We start from the raw sequence: 15,859 nt of genomic DNA on the forward strand, positions 1-15,859 counted from the left end.
CGTGGAAACATCAACTCACTTGTTGAACAGATTAAATGCTGTACGGTCGGAGTTCATCGAACGCATCATCACCATTGACTACTTATTGGGCCAGGGACTTTCAGCCAGAACTGAAGTCTCAAAGCAGCAAATGGCGAGCAGCAGGTTCATCTCAACCAAAGTTTCGCAGAGTTCAGTCAAAAAACTGAAGCAGATGATGATTACAGCATATGACCATGAGGGTGTCATCTTGACAGAGTAAATTCTGGAGGGCACATCTGTCACTGGAAAGGTTTATTGGAAGTTCCAGCAGTCTTTGGCAGAAAATGCACAAGATGCATCCTGAGCTCCTGCAACATGATGTGTTCATTCTGCATGATATATCATATGCAACCACATATCGTGATGACTGTGGCCAACCTGCTCAGGTCCTTTGAGATCTTGCCCCATCCTCCATACAGTCCTGACTTCAGTTCCTCTGACTTCAACTTGATCCCCAAGCTCAAACTGCCCCTGCTAGAACAACAATTCACTTCAGTTGCAGAAGTCTTGGTGGCTGTTACCCAATGCATTCTTCAGCTCAACAAGAGCGGTGAGATGATGGGACTTGCAGGCCCATGTGCCATTTTGAAGGACAGTAACAACACACTCACTGCAGCGTTCCTTAGCTTCAAATAAAAAAAATACTGTGCAAGACTTTCCTACTATTCCTCATACAAACATAGACCACATCTTTTTAAAATATACTATATCTGCCATGAAATCATTAAGAATGCTTTTCTCCACTTTTCATTACATCAGTTCACATGACAATCCTCATACTAGACTACCCATGGGGTCCCCTTCTTTTGTCTGTACTGTACATATGGTTGTTAAAACTAAAAAAATGATCCATAACACACTAAGTTGGTTAACTCTATCACGTTTCTGGAACGATGAATTAATTCCAGGATTTGGAGGAGCATAAACTCCATTAGCACTTGAAAACATGGTGCTATAGTTATTGAAGGATATAAGCTCACAAAGTCCATTATGGTCCCAATTTCTTCATCCATTTGTGAGGATCTGGAAGTGGGTCGAAATTCGTGCACTGAAAATGTTTTAATTTCGTATGAAAAAAAAATTATAATTATAATTATTATTCTTATAATATTGTAAAAAGAAACCGTCAAATGCAAAATGAATATTTTATGTCCATATAAAGACATATCTGTAAAAATTTCTAAGAAAGTCGAACTACTCAGGTTAAAACAATAGATGAATTTGAGTAATTAGATCGAATGTCTTCGATAGGAATCAAATTGTCAATCGGAGTTGACTCCCCCCGCAATCTGGGCTCCGATCCTGTTACAATTCGTAACGAGGAGGGGAGACCAATTAGAGAATGGGGGCAGACCGGCATCGACCTATTGGAATGTTCGATCTGGAACCCAGAAAAAACTTATAAAAACCGCGCAAAAAAAGGATGTGACGTTCTTGGTTCATAGTTCTTGGCCTTTGGTTCGCAGTGCTCCTCTCCAGGATTCTTGTCATCCAGACATTCTCCCATGAGAACTTTTCAGATATTCGGAGGACTTGTCTTAACCCTCCCGAGCCATCAAGATCGCTAAAGTCCACCTTGTAGATAGAAGACCTCGGTTCAAATAGTGTTGTGCAGCCCGGAGTAAACGTCTTCACGCCTCCATCGCTGGAAGAAAAACTATCGCCAGAACAGTTGAACTTTTAGTGTTAAGAACTTGTTGCTCGACTTTGGATAGGTGTTACGCCGTTTTAAGGATTTGTTGTAAGAAAAATTTTTATATTTATTAAACGGTATACGATGGAGAACCTGTCTCAGTAAGTTTTTTTTCACTCCCACATGACAGTGCTGACCGCTCGACTGTCGCGAACTTTCTCCCCGATCGGCAAACCTCACACATTAATGGTAGGTCTTGTAACTCTCTAATCACTTTTCCTTAGTCTTGTGCCTTCTATTCTCTAGTGTTGGTGTTAAACACACATAATCGTTTCTCCATATGTCAGCCGTCTAATAAAATAAAGATATTTTGTTTTATTTTTTTGACTAAGACTAAGATTTCCTCCTTTTGTTAAACTACATCAGTATAATAAGTCCTATTTATAAACAAAGTCAACATGGACAATATAACAAAATTATTACATATTCAGAGAGAAGGGAAAAAAGCTAACTAAAAACTGAAATAAATTAGTAAATTATATTAAAAATGATAAAAGCATGTGATATAATAAAGACAGTAGATTTGTAATAATGATTGCCAGATCTCACTAATTACAACTGTGTTCAAATTCCTTGTTTTCATTAATATCACTACAAAAATGATGGGAGTCTATTTTAGATGGACTTCCATTCTCCCCTTCACCGAATGGTAAATAATGGTAATGAAATAATACACTGTTCCCAGTAACTATTAGCTTGATGAACATAGAGTGAAGTTTTTACAACTTTTTATATTTTGGTGTTTTTTGATATTTCATTAAAAATTTTTACCTTTATACAATTTTATCAGCAGTCTTTTGCTTGTTTTATAAGTTAACCCTTTTATCGTGTTTTTGAGAGTTTTAAAATCAATTTAGATTATTTTTAGTTTTAGTATTGTTACTCCCTTTTAATAGTGAAGTTGTCACCAATATAAATATACCATTGCAGGTAATTTATTGTATTGATTTTTTTTGTGTGTGTAATGTAAATAAACATGCTGTAATCCATAACGTAATTCAATGTTTCAATTAATCAGATATGTATGGGAATGATGAGGATGTGAATTGCCCAAATTGCATTTCCTTTTTAAATAAAAATATCTGTAATCAATTACCTGGTGTTTCTGTATGATAAGTTACTCTATGTAACTGAATTTTTTTAACTAGAGGTGATATTTTTATGGTCAATCCTTTACCATAATAAATACTGTTATTGGTGCATTGGTGTTACTTGTGACTTTCCAGTAACAGCAATCAAATCATTAGTAGTGAAATATCACTCATCACAAATTTACTGGCATGAAAATGGATCCGAGATTTATTCTGTAAACAAATCAAATAATTAACGTGTTATTTTTAATAATCAGCCATCTTAATAATTTCATCTGCTGGTGAAAAACATCAAATCTATTTTAATTCTTATCAGTTTCTGAACATGAAGTTCTGTCAAATAAGGCCAAAGCGTTCATATGTTCGATTGTTACAGAGTGTTGTAATCCACAAACTCTTAGCAAACTTCACCATTTACCAAAAGTTACTTTTGACCAGTGATGATTTGCTTTTCCATCAAATAAGGTACAAGAACAATATATGTGTATCAAGAACAGATACACATATACCCACATCTGACATTTTGAAAATGTATGCAACATACCCTCTCATTATTTTGAATTTTGCTATATTACAAAGATGTAAGAGGCAGTCAACATCAATGAGGGACCTGCAAGTATACCCCATTCAAGAGATACAAGCAGTTGTTTTGAAGGCTTACTGGAAATGTCCATTGGTCCTTTGGGTAAGCCTCTCATCTATGGTTATCCAATCTAAGGTTAAGTTAGTTTACAAAATAATTCTCTCGAGAATTCTTTTCATTTTGAATCTTTCTGTCCTATGGCCATTGATAATTTGATAAGACCTTTTATCATAACCATCATAGGTTTGGCAAGCCTACAGTGAAGGCGGCCCAACACATTTGGGACTGGCCACTCACAAAAAATTTTAGAGATTCCAAAATCAAACTCAAACCTGGATTCCTCAAAGGGGCAGGAAGTCTAAACTCTTCTCTTTAAACTTAACTGTTGATGGTAATATATTAAGACTAAAAGATGCTGAGAATACAAAGAATTATTCTGGAAAGTGAAGGATTTTGAAAGTTAGTTCTGAAATATTAAATTTATCTGAAACAGAATAGAAAGCTCATAAAATTAATAGTTATTCTTATTTATTAATATAACTGAAGAAATTATCTACATGTAACCTTATTTTGACTAATAACTATTTACTTTACATTTCTTCTTGAAATGACACCATTTAATAATGAATTGATGGATTATATACAGTTTACTTTTAGAAACTTTGAATCATCTCTTAGATGTACATTATTTAAATTGGATAAATAGCATTTAAAATATTCTTCTTTCTATCATTAACATTATTACAATAATTAGGAATTAAAATGCCATAAGAAGTTTTCAAAATGAAATAAAATATCTATGATAAATATTGAAGTTTAGTTATGTTGTCAATATGATTACATTAAGATCAATTTACATTAGATTTAGATCATTGGAAAATACAAAAAAAAAAATATGAAAACTGTTTTAATTCCTCATTTGAAAGTCATATTTGAATAATGTCTGAAATTATTTCATCTTTGGTGCAGTTTTCACATTGTTTTTTGCATCTGCCAGCAATTTGTTTCAATGTAAATCCATCTTTAACTTAAACAGGATTAAATGGAAATGGTGCCCGAGGATGCGAGCCTCTTGGAAAAAATGGAACTGATGGCACTCTGGTAATTGGAGAAGGAAAGGGAGGCCTCAAAGACGAATTGGAACTGGAAGAGAAGGGTGGCAATCTATTATCGCATGAAAATGAGGGAGCAAAAAACCGAGGTGGAATACTGTTATTGTTAGAATTTATGGGTGACTGATTTACAGGAAACATAGGTGGAGGAATAGAAGTAGGTATTAGAGGTGGTGGTGGAGCTGTACTAGAAAATATCGGAGGTGGAACAGCTGTATTGGGAAATACAGGAGGAGATTGAGTTGCATTATTAGGAAACATGGAAGGAGGTGGAGGAGGTGGTGGTGGTGGTGGTGGTGGTAGAGGAGGTGGTGGTGGTGGCGGAGCAGAAGTTGAAAAGTTTTGATTATTTATATTGTTTAAATATCCAAACGAAGTAGAAACTGGTGGTTGTGAAGGAAAAGGATGCATGTTGTTTTGTGAATTTAAGAAAGGTCTGACAGAAAATTGAGCTGGGGCACCAAATGTATGTCCACCACTTGGCGGTCTAAATGCAAATGGTGGTAAAGGTGGAGGAACTGGTGATCTTGACGGACAACCAGACGGAAAACGTGGAGGCCAATGTGTACGTTCTGGGACAGCTTGTTTATCTAGAACAAAAATAATGAAAAATTATTACAAAGAATTTGATGAAATTTTGATAACGTTTTTAAAATAAAATGAAAATAAACATAAATTTTAAATTAGAGAGAAAAGAATAAGCATATAATCAAAAATGTTTTGAAATTCAAATTATACAATAACGAACAAAGAATGAAAAATTAACTCATCATAATTTTCACATTTATTTTACTCTGATTCAGTTACAATCCATTAATTTTCCAACTGCTTCTACTCTACAGCTATTGTTAACAAATGAAAGCCTGAAAACTCATTGGTTTAGAAAATATTCACTTTGTTCACTTATCTAAATTCAAATATAAAGAAATAAAAATCTACAAATTGATATATGGGTGGCTTTTGGATCAAGGCCTAGGCAATTGTAATTGTCTAATTTGCCAAGATCTGACTCAAGCCATGTTTTAGGAAAAAATTCAAACAAACCTTGAATAAATTTATAATAGTATAGACAATTTCCCAGATTGAAAAAATCTTTGTCAAATTGCCAGACTTTGTACAGAGAAAGAAGATCCTTGATGTTAAAACTATAGATATAAAAAACTAAGTAAAAATTATACTTTTCTCTGTATCATATTGAATTTACAAAAAATAATCCAGATAAAATTTTCATTTTATTTGTTAAAGAAAAACTGTGTTGAAATCTATTCAACACTACAAACTAGTATTTAGTTGGCAAACATCTACATATGGATGTTCATACTTCATTTTTAAATTAAGTAGCAAAGTAACATTATACAGAATTTAAAAATCAATAACCTCAGATACAACTGCAATGCAATTACAGGTCTCGACTTTCTTTTCAACAATCATGAATGTCTTGAAAACATCATCTTTGTAATTGTCAATTGTTGGCAAGTAACGTCTAAGGATTCTTAATGCCCCTAGCACATCAGTTTTGGTTGGTTTTGGGGGTTGTTTTGTGAATTTAAGAAAGGTCTGACAAAAAATTGAGCTCAGGCACCAAGTGTTCTAATATTTCATTCTCTTCACCTCCAGATTCATTATTCTCGTCCTGAGTTTCTGCAACAATATCAACAACACTTGCTGAATAACACATCTCCACGCAATTGTCCACTGTGCTGTAGTCGATTTCACCAACAGAGGCAGTTTCTCGTAGATTGAACATTCTGTTTTTCACTCTTATCTTCATCTCAAACTGCCACTGTAGAACGAAATCCTACATGTTTAAAGCTGTTTGCAATGGTTAAGCATGTTACGTTTTCCCACGCAACCTTCACATAATGAATTGCATCTAACAGGGAAATGTCGATCAAATTTCCGCTTTCTACCACATGAATCAAATCCAAAATAAGCTTCTTTTGATAATGATGTTTGAACGAATGAATAATACCCTAATCTAATGGTTGCACTACAGCAGTGGCATTTGACAGTAGGGTAAACACATTAATCACTTGTAGTCCTTCAACTTTTCCATAAACAGGACAGTTGTCAACAATGAATGCTATGTTTATTTTTTGCTGAACAAATTGGGAGTCGTATTTGTGAAGAATTTCCTCCCAAATTTTGGAAGTCATCTAATTTTTCGAATTTGCCTTTTATATGGTGGGCAAACTCTTCACTCCCTTGAAACATCAGGGTTGTAGAGATTTTCCTATAACTAAGGACTTCAGCTTTTCAGAGCCATCAGAATTTGCCCCAAGAAGGATTGTAACTTGCAACTTTGATTTGCTTCTGCCGTGGCAACTCTCATTTTTAAACATAATGGTTTTCTCTGGAAGCAATTTGTTGAAAAGTCCAGTTTCATCAAGATTGAAAACATTTTTCGGTATATACGATTTCTCAATCTCTTGTAAAACTGTCTCTTTCCAAGTTCCATCTGAGGTCAAAAAAAAAATCGACAGATTCTTTTTCTCTGCCCAGCTTTTTAAAAGTTACACCATGGCGACCTTTAAATCTCTCTAACCATCCATCACTGGTGCTAAAGTTGGTTTCTATTCCAAGTACCCCAGCAATTTCAATCACCTTTTGTTTCAGTATCAGTCCTGAAACAGGAAGTTTCGATGAACTAACTTGCTTTAGCCAACATGTAAGAACATCTTAGACATCTTTGTATGGTTACTTTCTCTGGCATTTTCAAGACAGCTGCGACAACAATCCAAGAAAAAATTTCTTAATTTCCTCTTTTTTTTTTCAGGATTCCCACCAATGTTGTTCTTGGAAGGTTTTTTTGTTTTGCAAATTTGGCTTACGAAGTTTTCTTACATTCAAATTCAGGTACAAGTTCGTATTTTTCCTTCAGTGTAAGCATTGTTAGCTTTTGGACACTCATTTCTAACAGAAATGTGAAACATGTGCTACAAATAATGCATGACATGAGAAAATGTAAAATCGGATTCTGCTGTGACATTGATATAGATTGTGCATTTTCTTTTTGTTTATCTGTTATTATTTTATATATAAAAATACATAAAATGTTAAAGCATTTTTATTAATATGTATATATTAATAAGTCGACTCCCCTCCTGAAAAAAACGAGTTCACACTGCACAGTAAGCTGTGTGGTGTAAACTCATTTTTTTTTCAGGATGGGAGTCAACTTATCAGATGTCTAAATGAGTATGGGACAGCAAAAGTATGTTGATTTATCCAGTGGTAATGAATTAAAACAGTGTTTCTCAACCTCTAACAAATTGTCGCCCAGCTTCAATAAAACCATTACGTAGTATCGCTCCCTTCACTTCAAAATTCCAATGCCCAGGGCCAAGGCTAACACCAAATATGTACTGTATTGAATAGACTAGTGACTAGTATAATGTTATTTGTTTAATTATTGTATGATATAACAAATAAAATATCTAATTATCCTTAATATAATGTTTTACTATATTGCCCAGAAAATTGTTTTTCGCCCCCAAAATATAAATTGTTACTAATCACCCCCTCAACGTGGAAAAATGCCCACATGGGGGTGATATTGCCCCTGTTGAGAAACACTGAGTTAAATGGTGTCAAGTAAACCAGAGTTTTTTTTAACATTAATGCCTATGTAAGTCGGCCAGGACCACAGAAAACTGACTACTTAACTGATGGTGTCTAGTTATACCTATGATGACTTATGCGGACTCAACAAAACTGCTTATTCCCAATTCTCTAGTATTCAATGATTGTGGATAATCAATTTTTCATTTTCTCTCTCTCTGTAAACATGCACAAGTAAGATTAAACAAAATCCATAAAAATTAAAGCCCACAGTTCTCAAAACTGACAGAAATATTACTTAATGTCCCAAAAATCAAATGATTTTTTAAAATGCTCAGTAAAATATACTGTACTAGCAGACCCCGCCACGCGTTGTTGTGGCTCAAAATGTATCTATTATAAATGTATAACACTTCCGCTGTGGGGGGAGGAATTTTATGAAAAATTTCTTCTTAGTGTACATTCTCTTGACGTACCCTATTAAAACACAATCAAAAACGCAAAAACCCGCATCCAAAATAATATAATAGAAGTCAAGTTCTTCACGGTAAGCCTTAATTCTGTCCCTCTCCCCGTGGGGGAATATCGAAAAATTCCTTCTTAGTGTACATTCTGTTGACGTACCCTATTAAAACGCAATCAAAAACGCAAAAAACCGCATCTAAAATAGTATAAATAGAAGCAGAGTTCTTTACGGTAAGCCTTAATCCTAACCATCTCCCTTCAGTGGGGGGAATTTCGACACGTATATTATATAAAAACACGTGCGTATTCGAATGCAGCGTTGTGTCAAAATTTCAAAGGAATCGGTAGGAACAAACGAACATTACATTTTTATTTATATAAATAGATAGAAGATGATCCACTTTAGTTCATTTTCACAGAAAAGCGTAATGCCTCGCAGAAAAGCAAACTTAGGGCGTCGTACTCGTAGCGCCATCTGTTGGACATAAAAGCCTTAACCTAGATTATATATTTTAATTTATATGAATGTTTAACGGAATAATATACAGCCTATGTCCACCCTGAGGTTCCATTTTAAATATTGGTGAAAGAATTTTTGAAATTGGATGAGTAGTTTCGGAGATTACCTGCTGCAACGAAACTTACATACATACAAACATTACTTCTTTATATATTAGTATAGAAAACAGTGAAAATCAGCAAGTACACAGGAAAGAAACTGTGTCCAAGGACTAGCAGGGTAAGTATTAATATCAGTAATAGTTTTTAAAAATTTTTTAAAATTAAATTAACATGCTAAATATATACTCACCTAGAAAAAATTTATTTATTGGTGCATTTTTAGCAGGTTTCTTCTTATTTTTTTGTTTAGCCAATCGTTCTTTCTCATCATCTGAATATTCAATGAACTGTAAAAAATTTTTAAATTACTTTTTGATGTAAGTCACAGATTAAATGTACTTTTCATACAAATATACAACATATATAAATAACCTCATAAACTTTATATTATGTCACATCAGGATGAGCTTGAAAAGCTTGTTAACAGTATATCCAGATAATGTATCTTAGTAATTAAATATAACAGCTTCCCAATTAAAAATTAATTATCTGTACATCTTCAAACATATCTAATATTCATTATTAAATGTAAAAGCTTTAACAAGTTTTGGTTTTGTATTTTTTCTTTCTCCTGACAGTTTCTTGTAGTTTACAAGAAATAAAATGTTAGCTTTGCAGTTTCTTTCTGTCTTCTCACAGACAACATGTATAATGATGCTGATGTATTAATTTTATCAAAAGTTTTGAAAGAGAAGTTTTTACAAAATTCTCCTCAAAACAATGTATTATTTATTACGTTTGGAATTGGCATTATTTTTCAAAATGGGTTCAAAATGCAAAAATATGTGATATGTGTTTACATAAGGTGCTGAAGGACTTTTGCACACCAAGTTCTACACACACACACACACACATTATATATATATATATATATATATATATATTAAAAGTAAATACTGTAATAAAGTTTCTTACTTGTTCTGGAGGTTCATTATTATTTTCCCATGAGGCATCTGAACCTTTCAATCTAAAAAAATTCATTTAATATTAATATGCATATTAAAATAGCATTCTCAAAGTACTTTGTGTGTTTAAAATACACAATTTTAAAATCATAAAATAAATAAAATAAGTACACATTGTTCAAAATATATTCACAATTCAAAATTACTTGAACAAAACAATTAAAACGTGTGGCTTACTTAAAACACAACCCTCATATAATTTGAGAATCTATCACATATTATAATTTTAAAGAAACTTTTTAAATTTTTAAAGACAATATTTCAAACAATGAAATATTTACTTTTTTAATTCCTCTGTAAAAACATATTTTGTAATATTTTCCTGTGAAGGAGCACAGTAAACTGGCATTCCTTTTTCTATACCCTTTTCAATTATTTCTTGATTTGAATTAAATCTTACAGCATATGAAGGCTGAATTACAGGCCCAAAAACATCAAATATCTAAAAACAAACATTTTTTAAAGTAAACTCAATTATTTCAAATGCAATAATGAAATTGTAATACTTGTGAATAACATTTACCTGACCCAATGGTTTATCTCCTTTTAAAAACAAAATGGAATCTAAATCTAATGCTGAATGGTCTTTATGTGACTGAATGATTACTATAAAAATATATATTTGTTTCAATCAAACAAGAATTATAAAAATGTCTCCATTATAAAATATAAATCATATTTTTTAATTTATTACCGTTTTAAATTATTATTCAAAAATATTACAAATTTTTTAAATATCTCATTATCATGATGTATAAAGATAAAATTAAGTTTGTACCATAATTTTGAATGGATAAACCATAAAGATGTACAGTACATGCCAGAGAACAAAACATTAGAACAGAAATAAAATCTTTGAATAACTCATTTCCACCATACCATGCCTCAGCAGCAGCTATTGAAAGCAAGACATTTCAGATAACAATGTTGTTTTTCTCATACACTTTGTTGTATATATAATTATAAAATAGGTGAAACAAAAAAGGGAATAGTGAGAAGGAACTTTCTAAACTTCATGTGTGGAATATACAAATATCTAAAAAATGACAAAATGTTTTTATCCCGTGAACTGTTGATATTCAATTATTCTATTTTATTTATTACTTCAATTATTTTATTTATCAAATAATAATAATTAAACAGAAATGAAAAAACTTTGTCCCTTAATAACTTCTCATTCAAATGAAAGATGATCTTTCTTAAATAATAATAAATGACTGATTGTAATGGTTAGACCATCCAACAGAATACTGAAATTCTGTTTGGATCATCTAATTACAAATAGAAAAAGTTACACAAAAATTTATTCTACTATTGGTTTATAACTTAAAAGTTATAATATCTAAAATATTTGCTAAGAATGTTATGTTAATATAGAACAAATTTCTACCCTGCAATTTGATAAATGAAAAAAATAAACAAAAATTGTAATTACATAATAGTTTCAATTTTGTTTAAAAAATGGTAAAAAGTAATTTGGTTGTGCAAAAACAAAACATGGAACAATTATTATTTTAAATGTATATAATTACTTTTAGTAATCAAAATTTACTTTATAACAATGAAACAAGAAATGTGTTTATAGCTTGTTAAAATGAGAATTATTGTGTAATGTGTTTAACTATCACAGTTCTTTGAAATGATGTATGTTGTTATAAAGATAGGGAATGATTACAAAAATCAGCTTTTTATCAATTTTCATGAAACACATTGAAATAAGTATGTTTAATGTCAATTAAAGCATGGATTTAATGCCCATAAAATGAATGGAGAGAACTAGATGAAGTATGAGTATAGGTATCTTTGATGGCTTCAGGAAAAATTACAATGACAATAACATGTGTGAAGCATACAAAGGATTATTCAATTTTCTAAAGACATCCTTAGTTACTTTAGATGAAGAAAATGCTGTTTGGTGAGTTTGTAATTGCACTTTAAAATTGGAATATAATGTGTCCTAATGAATAGCCCACATACCCTTTTAAGTTGCATTTTAAACATAGATAATCTTCAAGTTTTGGGTGTTTAAAATGTAATTTGAAAGTTTATCCATACAAAATTTAGGTATAATTTTTCCATACTTTATAGAAAACTGATTAGAAACTGTTATCTTCTATACATTAAATTCACTGATGTAAATTTAACAAATTCACACTAGAATTTTAATTTATTGAATACATATTGTTCTTATAGCATGCTAAAATTCTGAATTTTAAAAGAATTTTCTTATTAAATGAGAATAAATGTGATATAACAATCAATAAAAAACATGTCTACCTAATTCTTCAACTATGCTAAGTATTTGACCAATTTCTTGTAATTCTTCTTCCTCAACAGATATATGAAGTTCCTCAACTGGAGGCAAATCCTATATTATAAAAAAAATTTTAATTGTTGAATTGCTTGTATATTTCATTAATTTATCAAAAAAACTACATAAAAAATATATTATCTTTTACTTTAAACTATTTTAACTTACTATAAACTGCTAAATAAAGAAAAATATTTTTTCATTTTACCTATCATTAAGAGATGATCTATCTATTGGTAGCTACTTATAGCCTATCAATAGGTAAACCATCTCATCTTACAACACAAAATTGTTGATATCATATTAATATTATATACAAGGTGACTATAATTCAACTGGTAATAGTTAGAGTGATGTAGAGAAGAATCTACTTGACAGCATAATAAAAACTGGTGGTTACAATCAGAACATGGGGAAGAGAATTTGTGTATAAAAAAATTGGTTAGTTGTCATGCCACCAGATAGCATTGGTTTTCTAAAACATGTTACAACATGCTAATTTCATGTGACATTGCAGTCAATTACATGTGTGAGTCACATGAGGATTACTATAAAGTGTGAGGTCTTCTATATAATTAGTAGAAGAAACCATGGATAAGAAGGACTGAGCTCTACTAGTGAAACTCTACCAAGATAATAGTAATGCCACCATTGCATTATACAAATATTGTCATTTGAAAGATTTAAGGATAGGATCTTTGTCACTAAATGAACTGAAGAATAAGATATAGAAATTTGTAGAAACAGGGAAGTTGGACGTGACTCTAGATAGAAGCAGGTGACATATTAAAGAAAGAAATGTAGATAATGCCACATTTACAGTTGCAGAAACCCAATTGCAATCAGAGATACCCATAGGTATTCCATGATCAACTGTCCATAAAATTCTACAGATCATCCTAAACTGGTATCCTTATGCAATTCAGAGAATGCAATAACTGCAGCATGTGACCCTGAATGACACACCCAACTTTACTTCGCAATTTCTAGCTAGGATGTAGCTCAACAACATGTGGCCCTCAAAAGATAAGGACTGATAAGTGCATTTTTCTCTACAAAGAGGTGTGAATATACAGCAGTTATGCATATTCACACATAACTGCTGCATAATTAATATTCAACTGATTCATATTTCAAAAAAGATGTCAATAATCAATACTAATGCATTCTATTGTAAAGAGTAATCATTATATATAAATTAACAACAACAATTCACACAACATAAAATGGCCCATATTACTCAGAATAAAAGCTCAATTTTTTCTGGAACTTAATAACCAAATATGAATATTGTTATATATGATTATAACATTATTTTCTAAAGACAGAAGTTAAATACAATATTTAACTTCCTGCTGGAGAATATGTTGATAAAATATTTACCAAAATACTTTTTTATATTTACTTTACAATTATTACAGATTCTATTCTTTTTATATAACAAAATATCCCATCATTAAAATAGCAAAAACTTAACACTATAAATACTATAAAAATCATAAAAAAATAACTTCAACCAATTCACTATAAACAATATTTATAAACCCAAAAATAATAATATGTGTAAATACATTTTAGAATATTCTGGGGAAACTGATCAACCCAGAACAAAGCTTAAATCATGCTGATCTTTTCTTCCAGAATATTTTAAATTAATAACTTATATATTTATTATATTAATATTAGAACAAAATGGATCTGCCTACATTTAGTTCAAAATACTTCATTATTAAATTCTAGAAAAAAATAGGGCATACAGATATTTTATTAAAATTTGGGCTTAGCACTGTTTTATATACAGTATACGTATGTATGTATTAATGTATTGTATGTTTATTATATATATATATAAATCCAGGCTAAAAACTTGTTTGACTTGTCTGTTGATAGGAGAGTTTGGAAAAAGTAGTGGATGGTAGAATAAAAGTTTGATTTTTTCACCATGTCGACCTGTACACCCTCCGAGTATCAGCAGGAATGGATCACACACACACACACACACACACATATAAAAATGCCCCAATATATATATAGATATATATATATATATATTGGGGCATTTTTAAAATGCTAATACTATGTAATGCTAATCATATTTTAATGTAAATATCAATTTAATTGAAAAATGCCAACTGTTTTTACTTTCCCAGCCGTTATATATAACAGACAGAGGGAAAGTATAGCAATCAGTCAAAAAATGACACCTCAAGATTTTTACACTTTTGGACTTAGGACATCTTGAAATATTGATAAATGCAAATAAATCAGGGGTAATTCCTATATGTGTAGATGTTAGTGTGTGTGTGTGGGGGCATGATTTTGTTCACCCTCTTCAAAGCTTAATAACTCCTGTGGTTTTTGTTGAAAATTTCTAAATTTAGCAGGGAGGTTTGTTTATTAGGGGAATTGATGCTATTAAATTTTGGTGATTAAAAATTAAAGGGGTGGGGAGATAATAGAGATCATGTGTATCTCCAGTAGGACCAGACTTAATAATGATTTTACTTGTTATTAGCATTTACAATTTTTTATAAAACCCATCCCTATCCTCAAAATTAAACTTTTTGCCATTTTATAATATTTTATTAAAAAATCTTTTTAAATTTTTAATTATAGATGGTGCCACCAACATTTTAAATGTTACTGGGAAAGTTGAGCAGTTCATTGCTGGTTTATTAAGAATATAAATTTTATTCTGTAATGAATTATTACAGAACAAAATTCTTACTCTAAAAATAAAATTAAAAGTTATATTTCAATATTTAACATTACTAACTTAATTCTAAAATTACCAAAATAACATGTTTCAAAAATATATTTACTCTTAGAATTTCATCTTCATATTAGATTGTTTTTGATTTATATGATTAATATTACACTTTATAATACATCTTTGAATTTTGAAATTNGCAATTAAAGAACTATAATAATAAATTTTTAACCCAATTCACAGAAAAATCTTCATCAAAAGCTACATTTTTAGAACATAAATTCTGAATAAAATAAAATTAAAAGTTATATTTCAATATTTAACATTACTAACTTAATTCTAAAATTACCAAAATAACATGTTTCAAAAATATATTTACTCTTAGAATTTCATCTTCATATTAGATTGTTTTTGATTTATATGATTAATATTACACTTTATAATACATCTTTGAATTTTGAAATTGGAATATCTCAATACAAAATAATGTTGAATGTAAACAAATGATGAGAGGTTTCTAATTCATTTATTTTATACTGTCTTTTTATTGGAGTTATTTTGAACAAAATGACAAAAATATTTTGTCAAACTTTGAAGTTACAGTCGACCCCCCTATAAGATAGAGATACGTTCCATTCTCTAGGAATCTGCTTTCTTACGAATCCTTCCAATCACAGCCCGACACTTGTAAAGTTTACGGACTACGGCTGTTTGAAAGATTTTCTT

General features: G+C 30.8%; 1 protein-coding gene across 2 annotated transcripts in view; it reads right to left on the bottom strand.

The window, feature by feature from the left end:
* Positions 1–2,249: 2,249 nt before the first annotated feature.
* LOC111627002 (H/ACA ribonucleoprotein complex non-core subunit NAF1-like) overlaps positions 2,250–15,859 on the bottom strand; it is a 47,708-nt gene continuing 34,098 nt past the window's right edge. For both annotated transcript variants that reach the window (XM_023370541.1, XM_023370542.1), the window contains 6 exons: positions 12,390–12,480; positions 10,636–10,718; positions 10,394–10,554; positions 10,063–10,114; positions 9,338–9,434; positions 2,250–5,090 (listed from right to left, as the gene is read on the bottom strand). In XM_023370541.1, coding sequence (XP_023226309.1) covers positions 4,417–5,090; positions 9,338–9,434; positions 10,063–10,114; positions 10,394–10,554; positions 10,636–10,718; positions 12,390–12,480 — 1,158 coding nt within the window. In that variant the 3' untranslated portion in view covers positions 2,250–4,416. The remainder of the gene's footprint in view (positions 5,091–9,337; positions 9,435–10,062; positions 10,115–10,393; positions 10,555–10,635; positions 10,719–12,389; positions 12,481–15,859) is intronic.

The sequence above is a fragment of the Centruroides sculpturatus genome, unplaced genomic scaffold (assembly GCF_000671375.1).
Source record: "Centruroides sculpturatus isolate CEXI.00-Female unplaced genomic scaffold, Cexi_2.0 scaffold445, whole genome shotgun sequence".
Taxonomy (NCBI): Eukaryota; Metazoa; Arthropoda; class Arachnida; order Scorpiones; family Buthidae; genus Centruroides; species Centruroides sculpturatus.